At 40.8% G+C, this 24,494-nt stretch overlaps 1 protein-coding gene across 4 annotated transcripts; it reads left to right on the plus strand.

Annotated features, from left to right (window-relative positions):
- The first annotated feature begins 282 nt into the window (after positions 1-282).
- thrap3b (thyroid hormone receptor associated protein 3b) lies at positions 283-23,806 on the plus strand. Of its 4 annotated transcripts, XM_034704547.1 has the most exons (13): positions 284-463; positions 548-683; positions 7,569-7,723; positions 12,549-13,376; positions 14,193-14,807; positions 16,083-16,249; positions 16,392-16,503; positions 16,596-16,671; positions 17,385-17,551; positions 18,923-19,151; positions 19,568-19,717; positions 20,141-20,257; positions 22,126-23,806. In XM_034704547.1, the coding sequence occupies exons 3-13, from the start codon at positions 7,602-7,604 to the stop codon at positions 22,351-22,353; spliced, it is 2,811 nt and encodes a 936-aa protein (XP_034560438.1). In that variant the 5' UTR covers positions 284-463; positions 548-683; positions 7,569-7,601; the 3' UTR covers positions 22,354-23,806. The 4 variants fall into 4 exon arrangements, with proteins under 4 accessions (XP_034560441.1, XP_034560438.1, XP_034560439.1 ...); XM_034704548.1 differs by having other exon boundaries at positions 284-683; positions 20,144-20,257; XM_034704549.1 differs by lacking the exon at positions 20,141-20,257.
- Positions 23,807-24,494: the final 688 nt, after the last annotated feature.

Here is a 24,494-nt window from a genome sequence, read left to right on the forward strand (position 1 = left end):
TACAAGTTTACCCCCTGGCTTTGTTCTCTTTATTGTGGGTTTTTATGATGTTAAGCACTTTGGAACGTATGTTTTGAGAAGTGCTTCATAAATAAACTTTATTATTATTATTTTATTTTTTAAATTACTTTTCGTAGTGCTTGTATACTTTTTGTATGAACGCAATGTCACACTCTCACGAGATATTGTTGAAATAATGAATCAGAAACCCTTCTGAAATTTGATCCTCTGCTCCCTCCGGACTCCGGACCCATGCTGCGGACAGGACATCTACACTTCGTCACTCAAGTCTCGCGAGAGTTGTCTGTAACGTTCGCCTCGACGAGAGGTAGCATATTGAGCTAACAGCCTCTGTCGCTCGATTGAAGCTGTTTTATGCTGATGCCTTCAAAACAAACAAAACACAGCACAGTTGTGAAATACAGAGGCGCGTCCCCAGATACAATGACCCTGTGATGACACGGTAACCGAAACACTTCCGTGTGTCTTTTAAAGGCGTAGTGCGTCCACTGCTGCTGCTAACAAGCTAACTAAGCTCGGTTTGTAGCGTACAGTGAAACCAGGAAGGAGGGACCAGACTGGACCAGACCAGCAAGCAGCTTGGCCTCGAAGGTTTCTCCACTTCTGCGAACAGTAACTCCTTAAAATAACCTCACACAGGCTTGTGACGAACGGGGGAAAAGGTAAATGCAACATAATTCTGTGATTTGAACATATTAGCGCTAATAGTTGTTGTCTTGCTAGCAGTGAAAGATTTGCTTTAAGCATGTCGTGCCCATTAGTGGTTTCATTCTTGGTAGCTTTAGTCAGTCATACAAACAAACTACTCATGTTTTACTTTATTTAGTCCGTCAGATCTACTGAAGTGTGTTTGTTGTTAAAGTGGGGCTCGTCTGCACATGATCTCTGCAAGGCTTTAGGTTTGCACTCTATATGAAGCCTTAAATGGTGACGATCACTACAATTTACATGCCCTTATATATAGAGAGAGACAAAGTATGGCTTGATGAGTGATTTTCTTCCAAGTTGACATGTATGACAATAAATCTTACATACATGCACATGTGTATTTGGGATTAGGTATATATGAGGCTGGGTTAATGCTAAGCAGAAAGCTTGTTATGGTTTTGCATGATCAGTTTCATTATGACACTTTATAAGTCCCTCATGTGATATTTTCTGGAGCACTTTATACATAAAATCAGGGATGCACTGAAATGAAAATTCTTGGCTGAAAACCGAAACACTGAAATCAATTATGCCAATTATTAGTAGGGGAGACCGGGGACAGTTGTAACATTTCACTCCTTGGATTTGTGATTAAGCCATGCATTTTCTGTTTGTGTTGCACAGGCATTTTCTAGGCCATTTATTAGCAGGCACTTGAAGCTAGTTTGTGTAGCAGTTTGAACACACTGGGTTAAAAGAGCTCAAAGTTCTAGACAGAAATGCCAAAAAAGTTACAACTGTCCCCGGTCTCCCCCCCCCCATTGCATGTATGGCTCTGACTGTGTACTAACCTCACTAAAATCATGATCTCATTGAACATATCAGACAACGAGGCTGCATGCCCCTCATCTGGTTCAGAGAGCCCAGTCCTTTTTTCTGCGCTCTGTTCTCCTTCCTGCACTGTGCACTTCTCCGTCTCAAAGTGGGTTCTCTGTGTCCATGGCGGCCTGGATCATTTCTTGTGCGTGCTGCTTTATTCCCACATCCAAGCAATGATCTTTATAATGCAGATCAAGTACAGTCGGGATGAAGTTCAGAGGATCTCAATAGATCTCAGTGAAACGCGTGCTGACAGACTCTAAGAGTGTACATTTCATTGTTTTCACTCTGTGGTCCGTCTCAAACTCTTTGCTTAGAAGAAGCTTTAGTGCTGCAATTAAAAGAATAACGGATGCAGACATATTTGCCCTTATCAAGACAAGTGCGTACTGGCCAAGGGTTTTGCTTGCGTCATCACAACATTCTGTTTCGGTCGTGTTGTTTTGGTGATAAAAGTCTTTCGGCCTGAAAAAATTTGGTGGCCGAATTTTCTGTGCATCACTACTAAATTGTCCAAAAGGTAAAAGTGCATTTAATTCAAGACGCTGCTGCAACTTGTTCCAGGAGTCAGGAGCAGAGAAACAAAAAGCAGTTTTTCCCAGTTCTGATCGAACTCCTGGAACATGCAAAAGCAACTGGTTTGAGGTGTGAGTCTGATAGGAATTGGGTAATGAAGAAGTTCAGTAAGGTAGGTTGTTAAGTTTCCTAAGACAGCTTAATAGATGAAAAGATTCCAATGGATATTGCGTCTTTCATGGAGAGAGGGCCAGCCGACCTTATTGTAGAGAATGCACCGATGTGTGTGAAAGGGGTCACCTGTAATAAATCATAATGCAGAGTGATAAATGGAGTCAAGGCGTTGTTATGGTTTTGCATGACCAGTTCCATTAAGACACTTTATAAGTCCCTCAAGTGATGTTTTCTGGAACAGTTTGTACTTAAAATACATAACTGAATAAAACGACATACAGAAAGGACAAAAGGGTTAGTCAGGGGATGTAAAGTCCATTCATAATATCTACAACCATTTGGCTCCAGGCTTGGCTGAAGTGCTGGAGATCTGTTTTAATTCAAAAAGGCCAATCTCCAGGATACATGATTGTGTAGCTTCTCTTAAAATCACATCCCTCTGGGGGGATAAGGGTAGACATGGAGGACGAGTGAGGAGAGGACGTCAGCGAGAACATTTGGATCTGTGCTTTACAAAGAGCAACGACATCACTTTCTGCACAGAACTCGGTATCATGCAATTCACTGAGCTCATTATTTCAAAGCAACACTCGCTGGAATACATCCTGACGCATACGCCAACTTAACTTACTGGTCTGGGATCTTTAATATGCTGTCAGAGGCACTTAGTGTTGACCTCAAACCCAATGCATCTGTTTGGTGTCCCAGATACACAGTGAGGATGAGACATAAAATTGCTTGCACGTAGACAAACTTTACTAAATTGAAAAGCCCAACTAAAGTGTCCATGTGACACGAGATGCATTTCATACACTTAGCGAAAAGATCAAGTACTTGCTTAGAGGGTGCAAGGATATATTCCACGGCATCTGGGATCCTATTTTGATGAAGATAAACTTACAATTTTACCTGATACTGCGAAAAAGCTTAAATCCTTGAAGCCTTATAAAGGAATTCAGATCTCTGTGTTGATTTTAACTCTACTGTTCAGTCTGCTTCTGTTTTTAGCTGTGAGGCCGGGAAACCAGAAGAGAAAAGAATCAGCATTCTTGCTCTGCACAGACGCAAGGTCTTTTTATTGCTTAAAGCACTCAAAGTGAACTGGATTTAGTGTCGACTGGATCTCTAACCCGCTTCTGGGTGCTGCAACGGGTCTCTTTGGTTTGTCGGTTTCACCCACACATACATTTCCCTTTGTGGTTCCTAACGTATGGGTCTTTACTTGGATGGTTTTTTTTTTTTATGCTCTCATTTTGCATCAACCCACACAACCAGCTGAGCTGCTTTTCAGACCACCATACCAGAACTGCTGCTATTTCAACTCCATGAGAGCAAACGTTTGTATGCGACGGATATAATCAATCAATCAATCAATCAGACTTTATTTATAAAGCGCTTTCCATACAATGACGTTGTAACACAAAGTGCTGTACATAAAAACAACTTAAATAGAATAAATTAAGAAAAAGATCCCACCCCCAGCCCCGACCCCAAACCCACCCCACAATCCTAAGGTTAAGAACATAATTTGTGCAACAATTGTAATAAAAACAATAAAAATAAAATAAAAAAATAGTTTGCTGAACGAACTGAGGAAACGCTCTCATGATATCTTAATGAGGAAGCACTGGGAGATAAAATAAGATATTAAAACTCAACACAGGAAATTAAAATCACCAAAGTAAAATACATTTCTGAGATAATAAAACACTAAAATATTAAACCATTAAAAGAAAATAAGATGCTTTACTTATAATAAATAAACAAATAAGTACATAAATAAGTACATAAATGAATAAAAGTGAATACAATTTGAACTAGATAATAAATAAATAAATAAATAAAACTGTTATAAGAATAAAACTCAGTTAAAAGCGTGATTAAAAAGGTCGGTCTTGAGTTTGCCTTTAAAATGTTTATAATGATCTGAAGCAGGTGAATCAATCAGGTTACAATAAAAGATGTTTGTGTGCTGTGGCCCCATTTACTGTCAGAAGCAGCATGCAGGACTGAAAAAGAGACACCCCTATGAATTATTGATGCTCAGCGTCACTTCTGGTTAATGCCACAGTCGATGTAAGGTAAATATTTGTGATGAAAGTGAACTCACAGATCCACGTCTCTGTGATTGTAATTCAACACACACATGGAGTCTGCAGGGTTTCTTCTGGAGCAGAGCAGAATCAGAGATCATACCATGAGTGCTAACTCTGTAGTGGTCTTAATGTTAAACATGAAGGCCGTCTGAAGGTTTCTGTGTTTTCGTGTACACGTCACCAGGAAACCCACCCAGTAAAACCTGCTTGTTGAGGATCATGTTACCTTTCAAACAAAAGGGGGACCAATGCATTCTAAGAGGTATTGTTTACCTCAACTATTAAAGAGCCATGTGGGTCTTTTGTTCCCTCAGATGCCCTACGATGTGGTCTGAAGAGCTGTTAAACTATCCTCTTTGGATAAGCAGAGACTATGAGGACGTTATAGTAACCACTGTTTCGTGATTTTTTTAAAGACGACAGGAAACAGCATTTCATGACTTAAGGGTGAAAACCCCTTTAATGCAGTTCATCGGTCCTCAAAGGACATTTTGAACAACATGTAACGGCTTCAAGCTCGGACTGTAATGTAAGAATAGCAGACTGACGTCATCAGCACCAGGGGTGCTGCGTCTCTAACATTAAGTAGTCCCTGTAGTAGTACAAGTGTACTCTTGCTTGACTGCAATGAAGCAGCCCCACCTGCTCCACGGCTTCTACTTCTGCTTTGTGAGACACTCGATGCTCTGAGCTGCATTTTATGGAAGGATGAGTAAAAGATAAACAGAATTTTAGACATGATTAGAGCAGCTTGGAATACAGGCAGCAGTACAGACATGGCACTCATTTAAAAATGTATTTAAATTAGACATTTTCCCTCGACAAGAACATTTAGATTAAGAATTTAATATTCTTGTCTTGTGGGGTTAGCATCACATTGCACTCTCTTCTTGAATCTTTTACATCTTCAAGACTTCCCTTTTTTTGTTTTTGATAACAGCTAAATAACCTCAAAGATATCTTTGTGCTGTATCATACACACCCGAGGGGTGTGCCATTAAAGTGAGAAAACAACTGTCAACTTCATTAAAGTTTAAAGAAACATGTCACATGCACAAGTAATGGTTAATACAACCAATGAAGAATGAAGGAACAAAACAAATAAGGAGATTATCATTTTCAGTAGTTGGCTTTTGGAAGCCAAGAATACTAAACAGACTCTATGTTTACCTACAATTTATATTTAATAAAAGTATTTTACAAAATTATTTAAAGCAGGAGGGCAGAGACTTTCCCTCCTGACTTTCATTTTATATTTGGTTCATCTCTGATAGGCCTTATACTTGAGGCATCTCTTATAGGTCTTATACTTGAGGCATCTCTTAGGTCTAATATTTGGGGTATCTCTTATGGGTCTTATATTTTAGGTGTCTTTATAGGTCTTATATTTCAGGGCGTCTCTTATAGGTCTTATGTTTGGGGCATCGCTAACAGGTCTTATATTTGGGGCATCTCTTACAGGTCTTATATTTGGGGCATCGCTTACAGGTCTTATATTTGAGGCGTCTCTTATAGGTCTTATCTTTGGGGCATCGCTTACAGGTCTTATATTTGGGGCATCGCTTACAGGTTTTATATTTGGGGCATCTCTTAAAGGTCTTATATTTGGGGCATCTCTTACAGGTCTTATCTTTGGGGCATCGCTTACAGGTCTTATATTTGGGGCATCTCTTACAGATCTTATCTTTGGGGCATCTCTTATAGGTCTTATCTTTGGGGCATCTCTTATAGGTCTTATCTTTGGGGCATCTCTTATAGGTCTTATCTTTGGGGCATCTCTTACAGGTCTTATATTTGGGGCATCTCTTACAGGTCTTATCTTTGGGGCATCTCTTATAGGTCTTATCTTTGGGGCATCTCTTACAGGTCTTATCTTTGGGGCATCGCTTACAGGTCTTATCTTTGGGGCATCTCTTACAGCTCTTATCTTTGGGGCATCGCTTACAGGTCTTATCTTTGGGGCATCTCTTACAGGTCTTATCTTTGGGGCATCTCTTACAGGTCTTATCTTTGGGGCATCGCTTACAGGTCTTATCTTTGGGGCATCTCTTACAGGTCTTATCTTTGGGGCATCTCTTACAGGTCTTATCTTTGGGGCATCGCTTACAGCTCTTATATTTGGGGCATCGCTTACAGCTCTTATATTTGGGGCATCTCTTACAGGTCTTATCTTTGGGGCATCTCTTACAGGTCTTATCTTTGGGGCATCTCTTATAGGTCTTATATTTGGGATATCTCTTATAGGTCTTATTTGAGGTGTCTTTTATAGGTCTTATATTTGAGGCTTCTCTTATAGGTCATATATTTGGGATATCTCTTATAGGTTTTATATTTGAGGCGTCTCTCATAGGTCTTATATTTGAGGCGTCTGTTATAGGTCTTATATTTGGGACATGGCTTACAGGTCTTATATTCAGGGCATTTCTTATAGGTCTTATATTCGGGACATCTCTTAGGTGTAATATTGTTATGAATTGAAATGGGCATTAGCTTTGGACCTCTCCATTAATGTGGACACTACATCCAATCAGAGCAATGTACTGCAATCCAGTAGCTTCCAGACCTGCCGACAGGCTGGAACTGCAGCAGCAGCCTTTTGTCACCAAAACATCTCAGTAGCATTTAAACCCACTCCTTCGCTGATCAGACAGACGTGATTGGCTGTCTGTGAACACGATTGGAGGAAGTCAACCTGAACAGGGGAATCAGAAGCACTTGCCAGAGAATCAATACTTGGCTCAAGGAAAAACCTAAGCCTTCACATCTCGCCGCACAGAGAAGCTCAACTTGTTTCACATCGCTGCCAGCTTGTGCCCACATGTTTACATGCTGCTCCTGCTGTCTGCCTCAGCTTTAAAAGCTGTTGGCCCGTGTTTGTTATCACTGCTCTGGGTTTGATTTATTTTCCTCTGACACTTTGCGGTCATCTGGGGCTTCAAGGGGTTCCTGATGGGAGGTTCGAAAGCAGATAGCTGCAGAGAACTTGATCACAGGCTACAGGGTGTCATGTATGCTGTCCATTTCCAGCCTGTCGGCAGGTCTGGAGACAAGTAGCTCTACAATCTTAATAAACACGAGACGCTCGTTTGAACTGAATGTTTTCTGTTAAAAAATGCTCAATATGACTTGATCTGTGAGTCAAGATATTAAGTTTGAACTTTGCAGGCGAAACATTTGGTTCACCACTAGCTGATAACCGCTCAATATATCATGTTTTCTTTGTTGTCTTTTCAGGAGAAGAATAATTAAACTGGCTTAAGTGGAAACATGTCAAAGGCTCCGGGTTCTCCTGCTCGGTCCAGATCCAGATCAAGATCCAGGTCCAGGTCATACTCCAGGTCTCACTCTCGAAGTCGCTCCCGCTCAAGATCCAGGAAACGTCGCTACAGGTAAATCCAGCTTCTGGCAATAATCTACACCTTTGTGTTTTGTTATTTTGAGCATATGATGACTTAACTGTGTTTGTTTATGATATGGTCTATTGTGTGGTCACTTGCTTATGTAAACAGTGGGTCACATGGGTAGGGCGGGGATTTTCTATGTATTTAGGCCACCTGTTAGCTTATGGTTGGAGTTCGAGAGAAGGTGAGCTGGGCCGCTGTATTTTTTGTCGACCGCTCTCTTTCTTTGATCACTTTAATCATCAGTTTTCTGCACGTTATCATGAGTTGATCATCCTTTCTTGTTAATAAACAGTGAAACATATTTCTGGGATATCAGTGATTTTTTGCTTTGGTACGTCAGACAGGCACTGCGCCCAACCCCAGCCTCTCTGCGCCTTTTTGCTCTGTGAAGTCGCCACATTACTAGTGTGACCAGTGAGGGGTCTTTCTTAACGTTTACTGTGTTTCCCAACCAGTGACGATACCTTGGCAGTCCGGCCAAGTAGAAATGCTGACCATTTAAAATGTTTCTATATTTATCCGTGTGAAGCTGCCACCTGTGATCAATGATCTCCCCTTGCTCTCTACCCTGACTGTGTAACGTGTCTCAGCTGACTCATGCTTTAGTGCAGGTGATCAGAGAGAGCATGAGAGATGCTCTGCTCATGGTTGATTCACATGAGATCAGACTGAGTCCTGTCTGTAAGACGGGACTGGATCTTATCCTCAGAATTATCGAGTAAAACATTTTCAGACATGAGTTGTGGTGTTTGGTTGTCTGTTTGAAACATGCTGCTGATTTCTTTTGTAGAAGAAGAAAGGATAGAGGCAGGGTGGGACATGCCGCCATGTTTGTGGGTGTGCAATTGTGATATAATAAATAAAGCCAAAAGTAAGTATGGTGAGCGAAATCAAGTTGCATACTAAAGATAGATAGATAGATAGATAGATAGATAGATAGATAGATAGATAGATAGTCCACCTGCGTCCAAATGGACTTGAAGCAATTTGTTACTCTGACTGATCTTGTTTCCTCTTGTCTAGATCTTTGCTTGTGTTTTTGTTCTCGTATGTACGTCGCTTTGGATAAAAGCGTCTGATAAATGACTTTGTAACATTGTAATAGATAGATAGAGTGACTTTATTGATCCTCTAATGGGCAAAATTATTTTGTTCCAGCAGCTTACAAAACAGGATGGGGGAATACAACAATTGTACTTACATAGTTAAAAATATTATTATAATAATAATAATAATAATAATAATAACAACACGAAAAGATAATGATAATAATAATAGTAATGATAAAGGTAAAAATAAAATAGAATACACTAGAATAAAACAAAATAAAATAGAATACACTAGAATAAAATGAAATAAAATAGGTTTGAATAAAACAAAACAGGATAAAATAAAGTCTAAAAGAATAGAATAAAATAAAATAGAATAAAAGAAGATACAATACAATGAAATTGAATTAAACAAAAAATAGAATAGAATAAAATAAGATACAATAAAATAAAACAGAATAGAAAATAATAGAACAAAATAGAATAGAATAAATAGTCTAAAAGAATAGAATAAAATAAAATAAGATAAAATTGAATTAAAAAATGAAAAATAAAATAGAAAATAGCAAATATTACAGATGTAAGAAAGAAAGAAGAAAGAAAGGTACTTTATTAATCCCCTGGGGGAAATTCAATTTTTTCACTCGTGCTATTTTTGGACATGCTACTGTCGCTACACACTATGTACACTTCTATGGTATGAATAGATAGGAAGGTAAGTTATTGCACAGATAAAATCACCATTAAAACAGAGTTATCTTTTAAAGCCACCCAGACTGAGGGCTATACAGGCTGGAGTCAGTGCAGTCAAAGAAAGTCAAACAAACAAAAGACAGCAGAGTGTATTGTGACGGAGTACGGTCTAGACCTGCTCTGTTTGTAAAGCAGCTTAAGGTACTAGTTGTTGTGACTTGGTGCTATATGGATACAGATTGATTCATTGAATATAATACTTTTAAATCTGGTGAAAGGGATAAAAAGCAACAAATAAATTGCCATCTCATGTTTCATTTGTTTTTGTCTACGCACCATTTCCCTTATCATGGCTGGCATTTCGCTCTGATAAACACCTTAACTGTTTCCTTCGAGAGTAAACCTGGTGGCATATTTTATAATCTTGGCTATAAAACTGCAATCAGAGCTCAAGAAGGACGCCTTACAGCCAATCACGTTCATTCTCAGAGAGACTGAGTAAAAAAGATTTTATCTGATCCTACCACCTCAACTTTGGCCACGTCTTCAGTTACCTCTTGTTGTGGCAGAATGTAGTTAAAGTATTTCTTGTTCCGAGGCGTGACTTGCTCTAGGTTTGTTCTTCATTTGCATAAATGTTTTCCCTGCGTGGGACAGAAGCTGACAGAGCCTTGGGCATATTTGCATGAGCACTTGTTAGTCATCGTTTGTTTTGTGATGCGCGTTACGGATTCAAGAAGTCAACCTCCGCACATGTTTTAAACCTTGTGTTCAACATTTTATTTGTATGTATTAAGTGAAAGGAGGGCGATCTGGAGCTCCACGCTCACTGCCTCCATGTTTGTGTTTGAAGCTCCTGACTGAGATTACACACCGTCAGACAATGGGATTTGTTGAAGTGGATTGTTTTCCCCGAAGAGCATTGCTACACCACACGTCAATGATTGTCTAAATAGAAAGATAGGTGCCGTATCTCCTTCCCCCCCTCCGTCACTGCCTCCTGCGGTTGTGGATTAGAGCGGGTTGTGTCCTGGCGGCAACCTGTTTGTAAAACAGACCTCTAGAATATCACAGTGCTTCTTTTTTGTGTTTACCACAGCATCCAGGACCGCTCTGTTCCAATGAAAGGAAAGAAGGGGTAAGCAGAGGAATAATGACGATTGTGTGTTTGCATTGGTGGCTTTTTTATGGACTTGTTTTGTTTGAAGTTTTACAAGCCATCGGGACAATCAGTGGCAGATTTTTCACCTCTTTTTACTGAGATTACTAGGTGCTTTACACTCAAGAGGAAGTTCTTGTTCTGTAACATGTTTGTGCATCAGCAGTCTGTCATTAGCAGAGGGTTAATCTTTTGTAGGACAGGTTTTTGTAGTTGCAGATGTGATGCCATGATAAGTTTGCTAAGTTGAAATCACTGAATTTCTGTTGCCTGATCTCACATTGGAGTGGTTTGTGTGAGTGTAGCTGCTTCTAGTGTGACTCTTTCATACTTTGGATGAGCGGAGTGCTCACTGAGGGTTCTTCCCTAATACCACTGAGCTTATATTGCCCCCTGCTGACAGTTCAGAGACTATTGCTGCCTCACACAGCTACTGAGAATATGCTTTTGGGACCACTGTGGGCCTTCGTGTGGACCCAGTAGGGGACAAAAAGATGAGGAATACTCTGTCTGATGTTTTCTAATCTCAAAGTCGCAGTCTGTGGTTGAAGGCTGGTTCATGTCCGGATCAGGAAACTGAGAATTCAGTCCTGTTTGTATAAAATGCACTCTCTGGTTTGTATTTATTCTCCGTGACGTGTGAGGAAATATGTTTTTTTTTTGTTTTTAACTTCTGCAGTCGTCTTCTTCAAATATATGAATCAATCAAATCATAAATATTCAAACTAGGGATGCACGATATTGGGTTTTTTGCCGATATGCCGATATTTTAAACCTCAATTAGCCGATTTCTGATAATTTTTTCCCGCACACCTAATTGCAGAGATCGTCAATTCTCTTCTGTATTGGAATTAGCGCACAGTATAATAGTGATACTCTAATCACATTTGTTATGTACTATTCATTTCTTGTGCAAAATAAGAAAAATACTTAATACTTAAAACTGTATATTTTTTTATGACAACTGCTTTCAAACAAAATTCATACAAAAGGATAAATCCTACTTAAAACTATGATGATGCTCTCCTTGACACAATCATAACAAAACCCACAACCAGGGCAACTATGGCCAATTTCACATTTGACACAGTAAATAAACCTCACCTCTGTTCACAGGGAACATGTGAAGAGTGCAACTGTACAGCAATTAAACCCAAATTAAATAAAATGGTTTACTCTTTGACAGTAAATGTGCCTAAATTAGTCAGCTAATTGTACCTTACAGACTGCTGCTTAAATTCAAATTTAACTTAAAACATGAGCCCAACGTGTGCAGCAGCCCATTATTTTATCGGTTAATTATATCAGTGGATATCGGCGTGTTGGCTGATATCCAATAGTTCATTTTAAAGCCAATATATATGCCGATAATATTGTGCATCCCTAATTCAAACATTTGTATTTAACCATCCGTCGACTGGTTTCTGGTGATTGTCCGACCATGACACCAGCATATAAGAGAGAATCTTTCAGATCCACTCTCTGCATCATGAGGGTGACAATCTCAGGTGTTCATGCAAACAGAAATTCCCAACATTGCAAAGTAGAAACAAGTTAAATGGAGTGATTAAAAGCTTTGAAGGTCTTAAATGTGTCATGTAGTCACCTTGAAAGTGATTGAATATTCTTCAATTTTCTCTTAAAAGAAAGAAGGAAATAAATTTTTCGCTCAGTGGAAGCTTGATGTGAAAGAAGTGAAGTTAAAACCATTAAAACTGAGCGACCCTCAGTCGGCCTCCCTCAGTGGATGGAGTTGCTGTCTCAACTCCTCAGTGTGGCGTTTAGTTCTCAGGTGTTCAGACTCTTTTTGGGAGTTCTTTCTGTTTTCCAGCATGAGCAGAAGGTTTGTGTCTGCAGTCTTCGTCCCACAGTAACATTTTCTTCCTCTCTCGTCTCCTCTCTTGTCCAGCTCTAGGTCTCGTTCCCGCTCCCGCTCTCACTCTCCGTCCTACAGAAATTATCCCACCAGGGACTATCAGAACAACAGAGGCAACTTCAGAGGCTACAACCGAGGCTACCGGAGGCCCTACCACTACCGCGGCAGGAACCGAGGCTATTACCAACGAGGCCATTACCAGAACAGAGGAGGAGGAGGTGGAGGAGGCGGCTATGGCTATAAGGCAAACTGGCAGGAGGGAGGTGGAAGAGGAGGAGGTGGAGGAGGAGGAGGAGGGGGCTGGCACGATCGCCACCATGACCAAGACCACCATTCGCACAGCCCCAGGAGGGGGCGCTCACGCTCACGCACACCAAGGAAGCGTTCAGGTAGCCGTAGCCGCTCACGCTACTCTGACCGCTCTTCATCAGGGAGATCTCGACGCTCCAGGCGCTCTAGCTACTCCTCCCGGTCCCGCTCCGGGTCACCACGTCACCGTAGCAGCAAGGGAAAGGGCTCAAAGGAATCCAAAGACAAGCTGACAGAAAGTCAGGCAGAGAAGCCCACGCAGGCAGCAGACGGCAGCGCCATCGAGAAGGCTTCAGGAGGTAAATGGATTGACTATGACGCCAGCCCGAAACGCATCAGTCCAGACTCTAAGAAAGAGGATGCTTCTGCTGGTTCTGACGGCAAAGGTCCTGCGAGTGGAGGTCCTCTGTGGATAACCGTCGGCAGCGTGTCACCTCCTGCAAAGAGCCCCACAAAGTCTGGACAAACCGCCTCCTTTGGAGGCTTCGGGTTCTTCTCAAAGGAAGACATCAAAGCTGGAGATAAGACTGTGATCTCTGCCGCCTACAAAAAGTATGCCTGTTACCTTTCCAATCATTTCAACGTAATCAAAGTGTTTTCATTCTTCTAACAAATGATCAACGTTATTTTTCTTTCAAACACAATTTAGCCTTTTTCAAAGGTCCTTGGAAGAATAAAGGTTAAAAAGGAATACATAGGACTCCTGATTTTAAGTGCAATGAAAATGTAGCCGGCTGTTGTCCTTTTCTGTGTCCTGAGAGGAAGTTGTATGAAACGGTTTGGTTACGTGAGTATAATCACTGTAATGTGAGTCCTGGTCTACTGTTAACACTCGGGATGGGCTTATTCAGATATTTATAACAAAAAAAGTCAGTCTGTCCCTGTAGGAGCCATGTTTAGCTTGTACGTTTACATCAGGTACAAGACCTTCATTTGAATATAGTTCTAGATGTTTCTGAATGAATACCCTGTAAAAACTGCATTTTCAGAGCTGTAAAACCACGTTTAAAACTTACCAAATCTTTCCAAATGTAATCTCTCAGTTTAGAGGCAGTAGAGTTTGTGGGCTCCACCACATGTGCCTTTAAGATGTTTTGAAATGTTTGCTCAGTGAAGCTACTGACAAAGCAGAACAGAAAATTCAGTAGTGATGGATAGAAGTTTAGACAGCAGGAGATTTGTGTTAGCAGTTCACTTTGACAGTCTGTTTTTAAGCATGCCCATCCCTGGTGTGTTTTTCTTTTCCCACCATGTTCTACTTGTGTTCTCCTGTTTGCCCCTCATGAATTATTCATGTCATGAATAAGCATGATAGTTGAGTTCTTGGCATTTCAGCTTCTAAACCCTGAGTCTGGTTCTCTGTTTCAGGTTCTTGGCTGAGAACAAAAACAAAAAGCAGGCCACTGAAAAGGAGAACGGTCGTGAAAAGGAGCAGAGCGCCACTGACAGAGAACAGGAGAAAGGTAGCAAGTCTGGAGACCTGTTCCACATCTCATCCACTTCTTTCACCGAGTCCAAGGAGGACAAGACCCTGCCTTTCTTTGATGCTGGAGAAGAGGAGTTCCTCAAGTCTCACGGGCTGAAAGAGACGGACATGGAAGAGGAGGGCGAGGTCAAACCCACCCTCACCGCTCGGGACATTTTCGGGAAGTGGGGTGATGAGCCGAGCTACTCCACATCCTACCCGCTGGTCAAAGAGAAGAGCCGGAGAGAGGCTGAGGAAGTAGATCCCATCGATGAAATGGAGGAGATGTACCGAAGCCGCAAGCACAGCTCCAAGAAAGAGGAGAAGTCCAAGAAGAAGGAGAAAAAAGAGAAAGAGAAGTCCAGGCGGAGTCCGTCCCCACCTGTCACCGTCAGAGAGAAGGAGCGGCCGCTGTTCCCCGGAGCGTTCCCTCCCCAGGAGGGGTCACCTGCCCGACGCTTGTCTTCATCCAAGGAAGATTTTGAACTTAAATATGGTTCTTTAGATGAGTTGCCGGGGTGAGTGTTCTGCACTGCAGTTTCAACGTGTTGGCCTGACTGTGAAACGACAAACAAAAAGTTGCAAAACATACAAGTAATAGATCAGGCAAACTTCAGTCAAAACAGAGCACAAAACTCACATCTGTGGCTCTTATTACAAATCTTTCAATCCTGTGTGTGTTCCTGAAGAAGTGACATCAGAATACACTTTGACTCATTTCTAAGATCCAGTCCCCTCTTACAGACAGGACTCAGTCTGATCTCATCTTAATCCTCCATGAGCAGAGCACTTTGCAGCATTTAGCAAGTTACAGCGGCAAGGACAAACTTCCTTTAACAGGCAGAAACCTCCAGCAGAACCAGACTCATGTTATACAGACCGAGTTGAGAGGTGGAGGAGATTAAGAGAGAGAAAGATGATCATGGTGAGGTGGATAGTGGTAGTTGTAGCAGCTGGAGTCTGGCACGTCTTTATCAGTAAAATTAAATACTTAAAAATAGAGTAAAACCACTACAATAAAATCAATAAGAGAAGATTAAATAAATACAAATGAATACAAAATAAAATGAAATAACAAAGCTCAGAATATGTAAAAATGAAATAAAATAAAATAATTACAAAATAATAATAATAATGATAATAATGCCTTTTATTTTTATTTCAAGAATTTTATTGATTTTTCACATTTTAACAAGAGAAACAAAACAATAACAGTGCTCTTGAAAAGATGAAAAATAGAATAGATAAATATTCCACCATCCAAGCTAGGGTATCTTCAAAAACAGATAAAAGAATAATAAGTAATATAGATAATAGTTATTTTATCAGTAACAGAATAATAATAGTAACTAAGAATGTATATATGACAGCAATATCAGCAATAGCCACACTATTACCAAAAGAACAAAACAAACAAACCCTGGATAATGCCTTTTTAAATCCAGATTTAAAAGGCAGGTCTTAAATTGACTTTTCAGAGGGTTCCACAGTTTAGGACATAAAACCATTTCCTTCAACCCATTGTAGACTGTCTGGGTTGTAACTGTTAAAGCAGCTGATCAGTCACACTTCACACTATAATGTAGATTTTTTGTTATTCATACAATAATTGATTCAATGTTTCTTAGGACAAATAAAACAGCTGGCAACACATGTAGTGGGTGCAGGCTACACTCTTCCATCCACAATGAACATCAGCCCCTCATCTTTTAATATTGCCAGTAAGTGATGTGATTTTTGAAAGCTTCAGCACTCTTCTCTAATCCATATTCTTCCCTCTCCTGTTATTTCAGGGCCTCCCTCTCTAAAGAGCGCCTCATGCCTCGAGATCTGCCCAATCCCACTAAGAAAGATCCAGAGTTTCGTTCCATCTTTCAGCACCTGCAGTCGGCTCACCTCCGCCGCAGCCCCTCTGAGCTGTTTGCTCAGCACATAGTTTCGATCGTGCACTACATCAAAGGTAAAGTATAATCTGTGCCGAAATCTCTGCTGACTCAGGATCACAACAAGAGCTTGTGAGTTTGCCCGATTTAACTTATTTGAAAAAATTATCTGTTTCTGTACCTGGAATAATAGTTTTTTTCTCTGTTCTGTGTTTACAGCTCAACACTTCCACTCCTCAGACATGACTTTGAGTGAGCGGTTTGCGATGTACCAAAGAAAAGCTGCAGAGGTAGAAATGATGAAGCCAAGGAAGAGCCCAGAAATCCACAGGTATAAACATCCCAGTCATCTGCTCTGTAATTCATCCAACATATCCTTCTGAAGTCTTTCTCAAACCTGACACCAACTCTGTCTCTTCTCAGGAGAATTGATGTCTCCCCCAGTGCCTTTAAGAGGCACTCTCACCTGTTTGAGGATATGGAGGAGTCGAGCTACAAGGTGACCCGCCCTTTTGAATTTTGACGTATTTGGAACAAGCAAATATGAGACGATCCAAAGCAGCAGTGTTCAGCTTTGTGCTTTTCTTTCAAAGGATGCATATTTCTAATTCAGAAAGAGCCATATTGTGTTTTGTAAGTGCCAAGAAACCCCCCCAGCCTATGGGATATGGTTATTGATTGGGTATGTACGAACCCAAGCAAAGGCTAAAAGGAAGTGAATTAAGATGCTGAGTCCAAGCCTCTCAAGGGACGCTTATCAATGCCTTTACCTTGTAAGTATTTTTTCTAAAAAAGGTTAAAAAAAGCCACAAAAACGAAACTATGAATAGAAATTATTTTCAAGAGTTACATGCATGCTGCTGGTTTCAACAAACATTTATATTTTCAGATATGAGAAACCTTTTTATGAAATAAGAATCATGTTAAACTTTTCTCTTGTTAAACATATTTTTGCTACATATGTATAATGTCAGAATAATGTGTAATTATTAACTTGTTGTTGTCACATTTTATCTTAACCACTAGAGGGAACACAGTGCTTATATTTATATATTTATATATGTGTGTATATTTACTGGTACTGCCATTATGCATAGGCTACAAGCTGTTTGTCTGCCACCTGTGAAGCATTTTTAAACCTTCATATTCAAACATTTCATTACCAGTGTTTCTAAAAGCTTTGGAGAGGCTAACAAACACGTGTCTTTACAGGATAAATTTAAAGGCGATGTGATGGACCTGCGCCTGGATATTGAAAGGCGTAAGAAGTTTGCAGGAAAGGACTACAAGCGTGAAGGAGGCAGGAGCCCAGGAGGCTCCCGAGGACCGAGCAGAGAGAGGTCCTCTGAGAAATCTGGGAAACACCACAAGAAATCCAAGTAGGTCCAGAATTCTCTTTGAAAACAAACAAACAAACAAACAAAAAACAAACATGGAGATTACAACAAAGCAAAGACAGACAAAAGCATTTCATCTTTTCCTTTTGTGAAGAATTTGCAAAGAGTTTAGACTTAGACTTTAGACTTTATTGTCCCCTTGGGGAACAACGAAGAACATGAAATACACTTCAAGCAAAACACCAACACCAACGCTCAAGCAAAGTCTGCACTCTGCAATGTTCAGCGAGGCCTTTTGTTTAGGGCCGCTATAGCAGCAGGGATCAGGCTTTTCCTGAGGTGAGCCCTTATAGACCTCGGTGCCCTGTAAAGCCTTAATGCCTCAGAGAACAAACAACCGCTGTCTAAGGGCAGTGGTTCCCAAAGTGGGGTGTTTAAAGTTTAATTTTTGTAATCAATTATTCTAAAAATATTTGACAATAATTGTTACATTTTAGATAAAAACATGCTTTAGATCAGACTGTTAGTGCTTGTGCACGGCAGTGAGACACATTTAAGCATCTTTGGGGTCAGTGGGGGTCACCAGTCTCTGGAAGTGTAATTTTGGGGCTCAGGAATCCCTGATACAAGGGACCAGTTAGACTTTACAAAGCTTTACAGTGAGATGTTTCTTTTTCAAGTTGTTCTTACTTGGCAGTAAGCCGTTTGTGCTCTTTAAGCAGACATTTTTGACGCCTATAAAGCCTTTTGATTTTTACAACAAAAATGCCTGGAATTCAGACAAAAATATGCAGGTCTGTGAGTTTACTCAGGCTAAGGCTGGATATGATTGAATGGCCACAAAAGATAAGAAACTGAAGAAATGTTTTTAGATTTTTTTCCTTCTTTTTGCAAAAAGAGCTCTACAACTTAACTAGCTGTGGTCTTAGTGGTTAATAGATTCATTCTTACAGTATTTGGTGGATGAGATCCATTGCTTTTCCTTTGTACTGTCAAAATCAAGGAGCTTTTTAGTTTTGATATGAAGCATCAGAGGGAAATATTGGATTAGTGTGAACTGATATAAATGTCAAAAGTGGACCAAAACATGAAGGCCTCAACCTACAACCTGCTCCAAATGATCACCATTATATTTAAAGTCAGCAGAGCTACTGTTCATCCTGACACACAGACATATTTAGAAGCAGTGGGGAAGAGACCTGCAGATTTGAAGCTTGACACAGTTTGCACATTTATTTAAATTTCAGCTTTAGGCCGCTGTGTTTGTTTCTCTGAGGAAGGAGGAGACGAGAACATCGGTCATGTCTCCTCTTTGTTATCACTCTGAAACATTCCTGTACTTTAAACCTCTACACTTCAAAACTCTAAGCTCTAAAAACTCACATACTGCCCTTTTTCTCTTTGTTCTCACAGGAAGGGAAAGAAGAAGCGTGATCGCTCTCCATCCTCCTCTTCTTCCTCCTCCTCTCCATCCCCTTATCCCCCTTACAAAGGTAAAGAGTACATGGGAGAGGGGATGGAGCACCCAGAGGAGGGCTACAGTCACGCCCGTTATCCTCCTCGCGACTACGGCGGGCCCCAGGAGAGAGGCCCCGGGCATTACGAGGGCCACAACCCAGAGAGAGGAAGAGGCCGTGGCTTTGTAAGTTCCCTATCTTCTCTGCTCTCTTCATCTCTTCTGCTGCATTTGTTTTTCTTTTGTCACTGAGGTACTGACATCTCATCTTCTTGCAATTCTCTGTCCTAATGGCATCACAGTAGACTGCGCTTCTCTGCTCTGTTCCTTCCTCCTAATGCTAAGGAACATAATATGGATGATGATGATGATGATGATGATGATAATGATGATGACACTATCATACATATTCCATGCACTACCTGATTTTTATTAAGGTAATGTAGCGCAAACTAGTGGAACTTCATCACTAAACAAATGCCTGATTTCCATCAGAGTGGCTTTTGTTGTGTGTTTTCTGTGGTTGTCCTCGTCCCCGGGTATGAGGGGAACGTTTGTCTCTGCTGACTGAGAGTTTAAAACACCTGTTGTTTTGATTTCAGTTCCCCAGAGTCAGAGGGAGAGGATGGAACAGGGGGAACTACCCGGGCAACAACAGCAATGGAAACCCCGCTAATACTAATCCTGCGGTGCGTCCCCCAGAGGAAGAGTGGGACCCTGAATACACTCCTAAGAGCAGGAAGTATTACCTGGTGAGTCTCTGAAGAGCTTCATTCATCCAATAACATAGACTTTTAAAACTTTTTACAATGAAATCAAACAAATGCGTGATGGCCAACTTCAGTTCAGCTTCATGAGTTTGAGGGTCCTGGTGTTTTTTCTGCTTACGGGGACATTTTAATCCAAACCGAGCCATCTTTGATATATTTTCCAGATTATCCAGACACAAGTATTTCCTCCCTGAATGAAAGTGTTTCATCTTTATGGTCTGTCAATGTAAGATGGATTAGATTTGTGCATGAAGATTTTTCCTCTTCAGATTTTCAAAAGAGAGCAGGAAGAGGGTATTTATACGGATTGGTAGTGCTGCCACTTAAATACAGTATTTCCAACACTGCTTTTTTTATGTTAGTTATATTGTTGTTGGCATTTTTGCCTTTAATTGGATGAAACAGCAGGAGAGAGACAGGAAATGTGGGAGTAGACAGCAGAGGAAGACATGCTGGAAACAGGTCTGGCCAGGAGTCCAAACAGCGACCACTGCAGTAAAGACCATGGCCCCTGTATATGGAGTAAGTGCTTTAACAGTAATGCAGACAGCGCCCCATGACACTGACATTTTGTTCATTTTCAAACAACGCTTAAGGCTTATTTTATTTTTCTGACTTTTATTTTTAATGCATATGAACCAGCGTATAATCCAGTTCATCTTTTCTATACTATACAAATAAAAACAAAACAAAAAAGATTAATAAGAGGGAGTAATATTTAGTATGAGTAGTTAGGTCTTACAGGTAAATAGTGTAGTTTTGTTTCGGCTGCAGTGGAGCAGAGCGGAAGGAAGTGGGATCTACAGAGACCATCGTCCCATCATCCTTTGCACACTTCTTGCTGCCTCAGATCAAATACAGTGAATATGGCGGATCCTGGTGTTCATGGTGAGGGAGAACAGGGAGGCAATTCTGAAACTTTTGATGCTCCAGAGTAGGGCTGTCAACGAATATTCTAAATTTGAATATATATTCGAATATTAAAAAGAAACAGAGATTTGATTGTGAAAATTAATATTCGACTGTGGAAAAAAACACATCGGCGGCTGCTTTGCGAGTGGGCGCACTGCATGACAGGTCAGGGACAGGTCACAGGAGTCACACATGCACAGCGTGAAGCAGACGGCAGAGAGAAATCTTTCCATCCCCGGATCCTCAGTGAGTTCTGAACGCGTCTTTTCCTCCGCTGGGAATACAGTGAATAAAAAGAGATCGGGCCTCTTCACATGTGGACTGTCTCGTGTTTATGGCAAATAACCTGTCAGGCCTAAGACTCTACACTGACAGTGGACTAAAAGAGCCTGACAATCAGTGACCCTGGGATAAAATGCAGTTTTTCCTCTCTTTTTTTTATACAAGCGCCAAGAATGTAAATGGACTATTTTTTTCGTTTTTAACTTCAATTAATGTTAATAATATTTGCTTCAATCACTGAATGAAGCCTGCCTATATTAGGGACAAGAGTGGGGACCTTTAATTGCTCGCACAAGTCTTGTTCAGCACTCACTCAGCGCATTGCGCACAGAGAGGGGAGGGGGGCGAGCGAGCGAGAGGTCTCCGGTCTTAAAAGTGTTTCGGTATAGACCATTAGGTCATTTACTTGTTTTGTAATGTGTAGGTATGATTTAGCCATGTTATATCTTAAATAAAAATACATATACAAGTAGTTATGTCTCCTTGTATTAGTTTGTCCACCTGTTATTGACATAATGCGCAAATATAGATATTCAAATGGTTCGAACCTATGGGTTTTTTTTAGAGCGAATATTCGAAACGTCATTTTGGAGCAATTTTGACAGCCCTACTCCAGAGGATTTTAAACGTGACATGTGGAAACATGAAAAAAATATGCAGACACTGCCACACTGTGGTGATCTACACATCGGGGAGTATGAGAAACCATTGGCTGAATCGACCCCCTAAAATGATTCGAGAAGATGCAAGAAAAAAAAAATCTGTCCAGGTCGAAAGACTCTAAAGGAAGCGTTTCCAGCCTCACCTCCCTCTAACGGTGTGAGAACTCAGGAGGTCACAAGGTGCATCACAGAATTTAAAGCCAAACACCTGCAGATGTTTACTGTGTTCGACTATGAAGGATTCAGAAGGTTAGCTCAGCAGTTAAAGAGTATGCCCTCATATCCAGAGGCTGTAGCAGTTCCAGGTTCAACTCCCGGCCACGACCCTTTGCTGCGTGTCATCTCTCACTCTCTACTCCTGTCTCGTTCCATCCAATAAAGGCAAACATGCCCCAAAGAATAACCAAACACATTTTTGAATACATATCAAGGATTTCAGAGTCGGTCCAGACCTGAGTTTTTGCGGCTAAGTGATTCTGCTGTCTGATTTTCTTATCCTCCTCTTCACTTCCGTTCCCCCCCCCCCCCCTCCAGCACGACGACCGCGACGGCGAGAAAACCTGGGTAGACAACCGCGGAAGAGGCCGGGGCGCCTTCCCAGCACGCCGAGGACGCTTCGTTTACCGTAGGGGAGGCAGCAGCCCGAAGTGGACCCACGACATGTTCCAGGGCGGAGAGGACAGAGGGATGGAAGACGACAGCTTGGAAGTAGAGCGCAAAGACACCAAGAGCGCCGGAGAGGGACCGGCTATGAAGCAGTAGACCACTCACTCTGTCATCCTCACATGCAGAATAGTAACAGCCATGACGGAGGGGTTAATACGGTTTTTATTCTCCTCTTCGGTGTTTAGTGTTTTAACGTGTTCAGTGAGTTTATACAGTTAAAGTGAAGGAAGACCTGACTTGATCCGAGAGCAGCACTCTTACTTTTGTACGTGAGGTTTCAGCTTAAGTGTTCTTTTTAATGTAACGGTGGATTTTGTTCTGACTTATTGTAACTTTTTCAAGGGATGATTTCCTGAGGCAACAAAGAAAGACGTTCTCTGACAGCATGAGAGAAGAAGAAGAAGAAGAACTGCATTTGTGCCTTAGATAAGAATAACACAGTTACATGTAATCTGCGTGAGTTGCAGCCCTGTCTGTGAGTTGCAGCCCTGTCTGTGAGTTGCAGCCTTGTCTGTGAGTTGCAGCCCTGTCTGTGAGTTGCAGCCCTGTCTGTGAGCTGCGTGTGAGCGTAGAGCGGCATTAGATCACTCATTTCGTTCTGTGTTTGTTTGTGTTCGGGGCTGAGATAAATACCCTGTGTTACTGCATGAGAAGTTTTGATTGATACCTCGCTGCAAGGGACCAATCAGTAGCGGGCTCAGGGCTCCTGAGCGTCAAATGATTAAACATGGAAGTATCTGTGGAATCCCTCAACGGTTGGTTGGTTGTCACTTATATTATCTGACTGCACTTCTCATTTAAAAGTGAAGACAACGTGTGTGTGCTACAGTATATTCTCATTCATTTAGGGTGCATTTAAAAAAAATAACGTCATAAAATTGTAAAGAATTGGCGCTCTCACATTTTCACCCCCCTCATCTTAGGTAAACGGCTTCTTTTGGTTAGATAAATCAGGCTAGCTATTTTAAGAAGCTGATACGTGTATAGAGTTATACATAATTGTAATCCTAAAACCTGGAGGAGGGAATATTAAACTGGATATTTTTTAATGCAACTGAGCAGATCTACTATCAGAGAAAACACAAAGTGAAATAAAACCTTTAAAATTTCTGACATTTAAAGAAAAAGTAAATATTTTTAAGAGTTGACACAAACTAGCAGATCTAGTTTAGTGCCTCTCACTGTGCTGCTTCGTCCCACTTCTGACTGTACATACTGCATGGACTAAACAGAACCGTCTTTTTTTTTTTTCCCGTTCGTTTAATCTGAAGCTGAAACTTTTTTACTGTTCTCAGAGCTTTGACTTCTTGTCTTTTAATTTTCAATAGTTTCTTTTTTTGTTTTTGTTCAGGGTAAATCTGTGAGTGAACTTTGAGACAGACTGTAGAAACGTTAGACAGCCACACTGTGTTGAACGGTTTGTGATTTACTTCATTGTTTTTTGGGGGTCTCACAAGCCCCCTACTGCAGCCTGTGTAAAAAAATCCTGAATTGTTGCTAAATCAGTCTTTTCTTCTGATCTTATTAAAAGAAAATCTGTATAAAAGTGTTGAAGTGGGAACTTTGTGCTTGGAAACAAACCGCAAATGACACAATGCTCATAAACGTTAGGAAAACACCTGGATTCATCAGTCGATTCTAACAAGCTGCGGATACATTTTCTGAGCTGAAATTCATTTTAGATGACCCAGAGAAAAATATTAAGGTGCTGCTTTGACATTTTCTTTCTCAGTCTCTTTTTCTTTTCTTTTTTTTATGACACAAAATGATAATACAGCAACACAACTCTGACTGGAGAAGGTCTTACACACACTGACAAACTAAAAGAGAAAAACAAACAATGTGATAACTTGCAGTGTACATATTGCTGAGTGCATAGATGTATATTATATACATTCACCTTCATTCAGAATTGATAAGGGGTTTAAAATTCAAGTATCAATAGGAGTCTCACTACTGGACTGTATTTAGGGTGATAGACAACTTAAATCTTTAAAAAAGCCATCAAGGCCCTTTATCTAACACTGATAAAATACAATTCAAAGAGCCTCTGTGGCCACTGCCCAGATCTATAAGTGCTGATGCTGCTTGCTCCATAGATATCAGTCCTAAATAATTTTTACCTTCCAATTCATTTAAATTGTCAGTTTCACAGATAGAAATTCTAACGTTATCAAGTGTAGTAACTCTTGAGGTTACTCCATCTATCTTGTTTCCCAGAGATAGATGGAGGAACA

Source organism: Notolabrus celidotus, chromosome 16 (assembly GCF_009762535.1).
Source record: "Notolabrus celidotus isolate fNotCel1 chromosome 16, fNotCel1.pri, whole genome shotgun sequence".
In the NCBI taxonomy this organism is placed as follows: Eukaryota; Metazoa; Chordata; class Actinopteri; order Labriformes; family Labridae; genus Notolabrus; species Notolabrus celidotus.

Excerpts from the sequence above, each read along its gene's own strand:
- thrap3b (XM_034704547.1), top strand. The coding sequence starts at position 7,602 with ATGTCAAAGGCTCCGGGTTCTCCTGCTCGGTCCAGATCCAGATCAAGA. Across the intron at positions 7,724-12,548 it reads TCCAGGAAACGTCGCTACAG|CTCTAGGTCTCGTTCCCGCT; the intron begins GTAAATCCAGCT and ends TCTCTTGTCCAG. Across the intron at positions 16,672-17,384 it reads TGGAGGAGTCGAGCTACAAG|GATAAATTTAAAGGCGATGT; the intron begins GTGACCCGCCCT and ends GTGTCTTTACAG.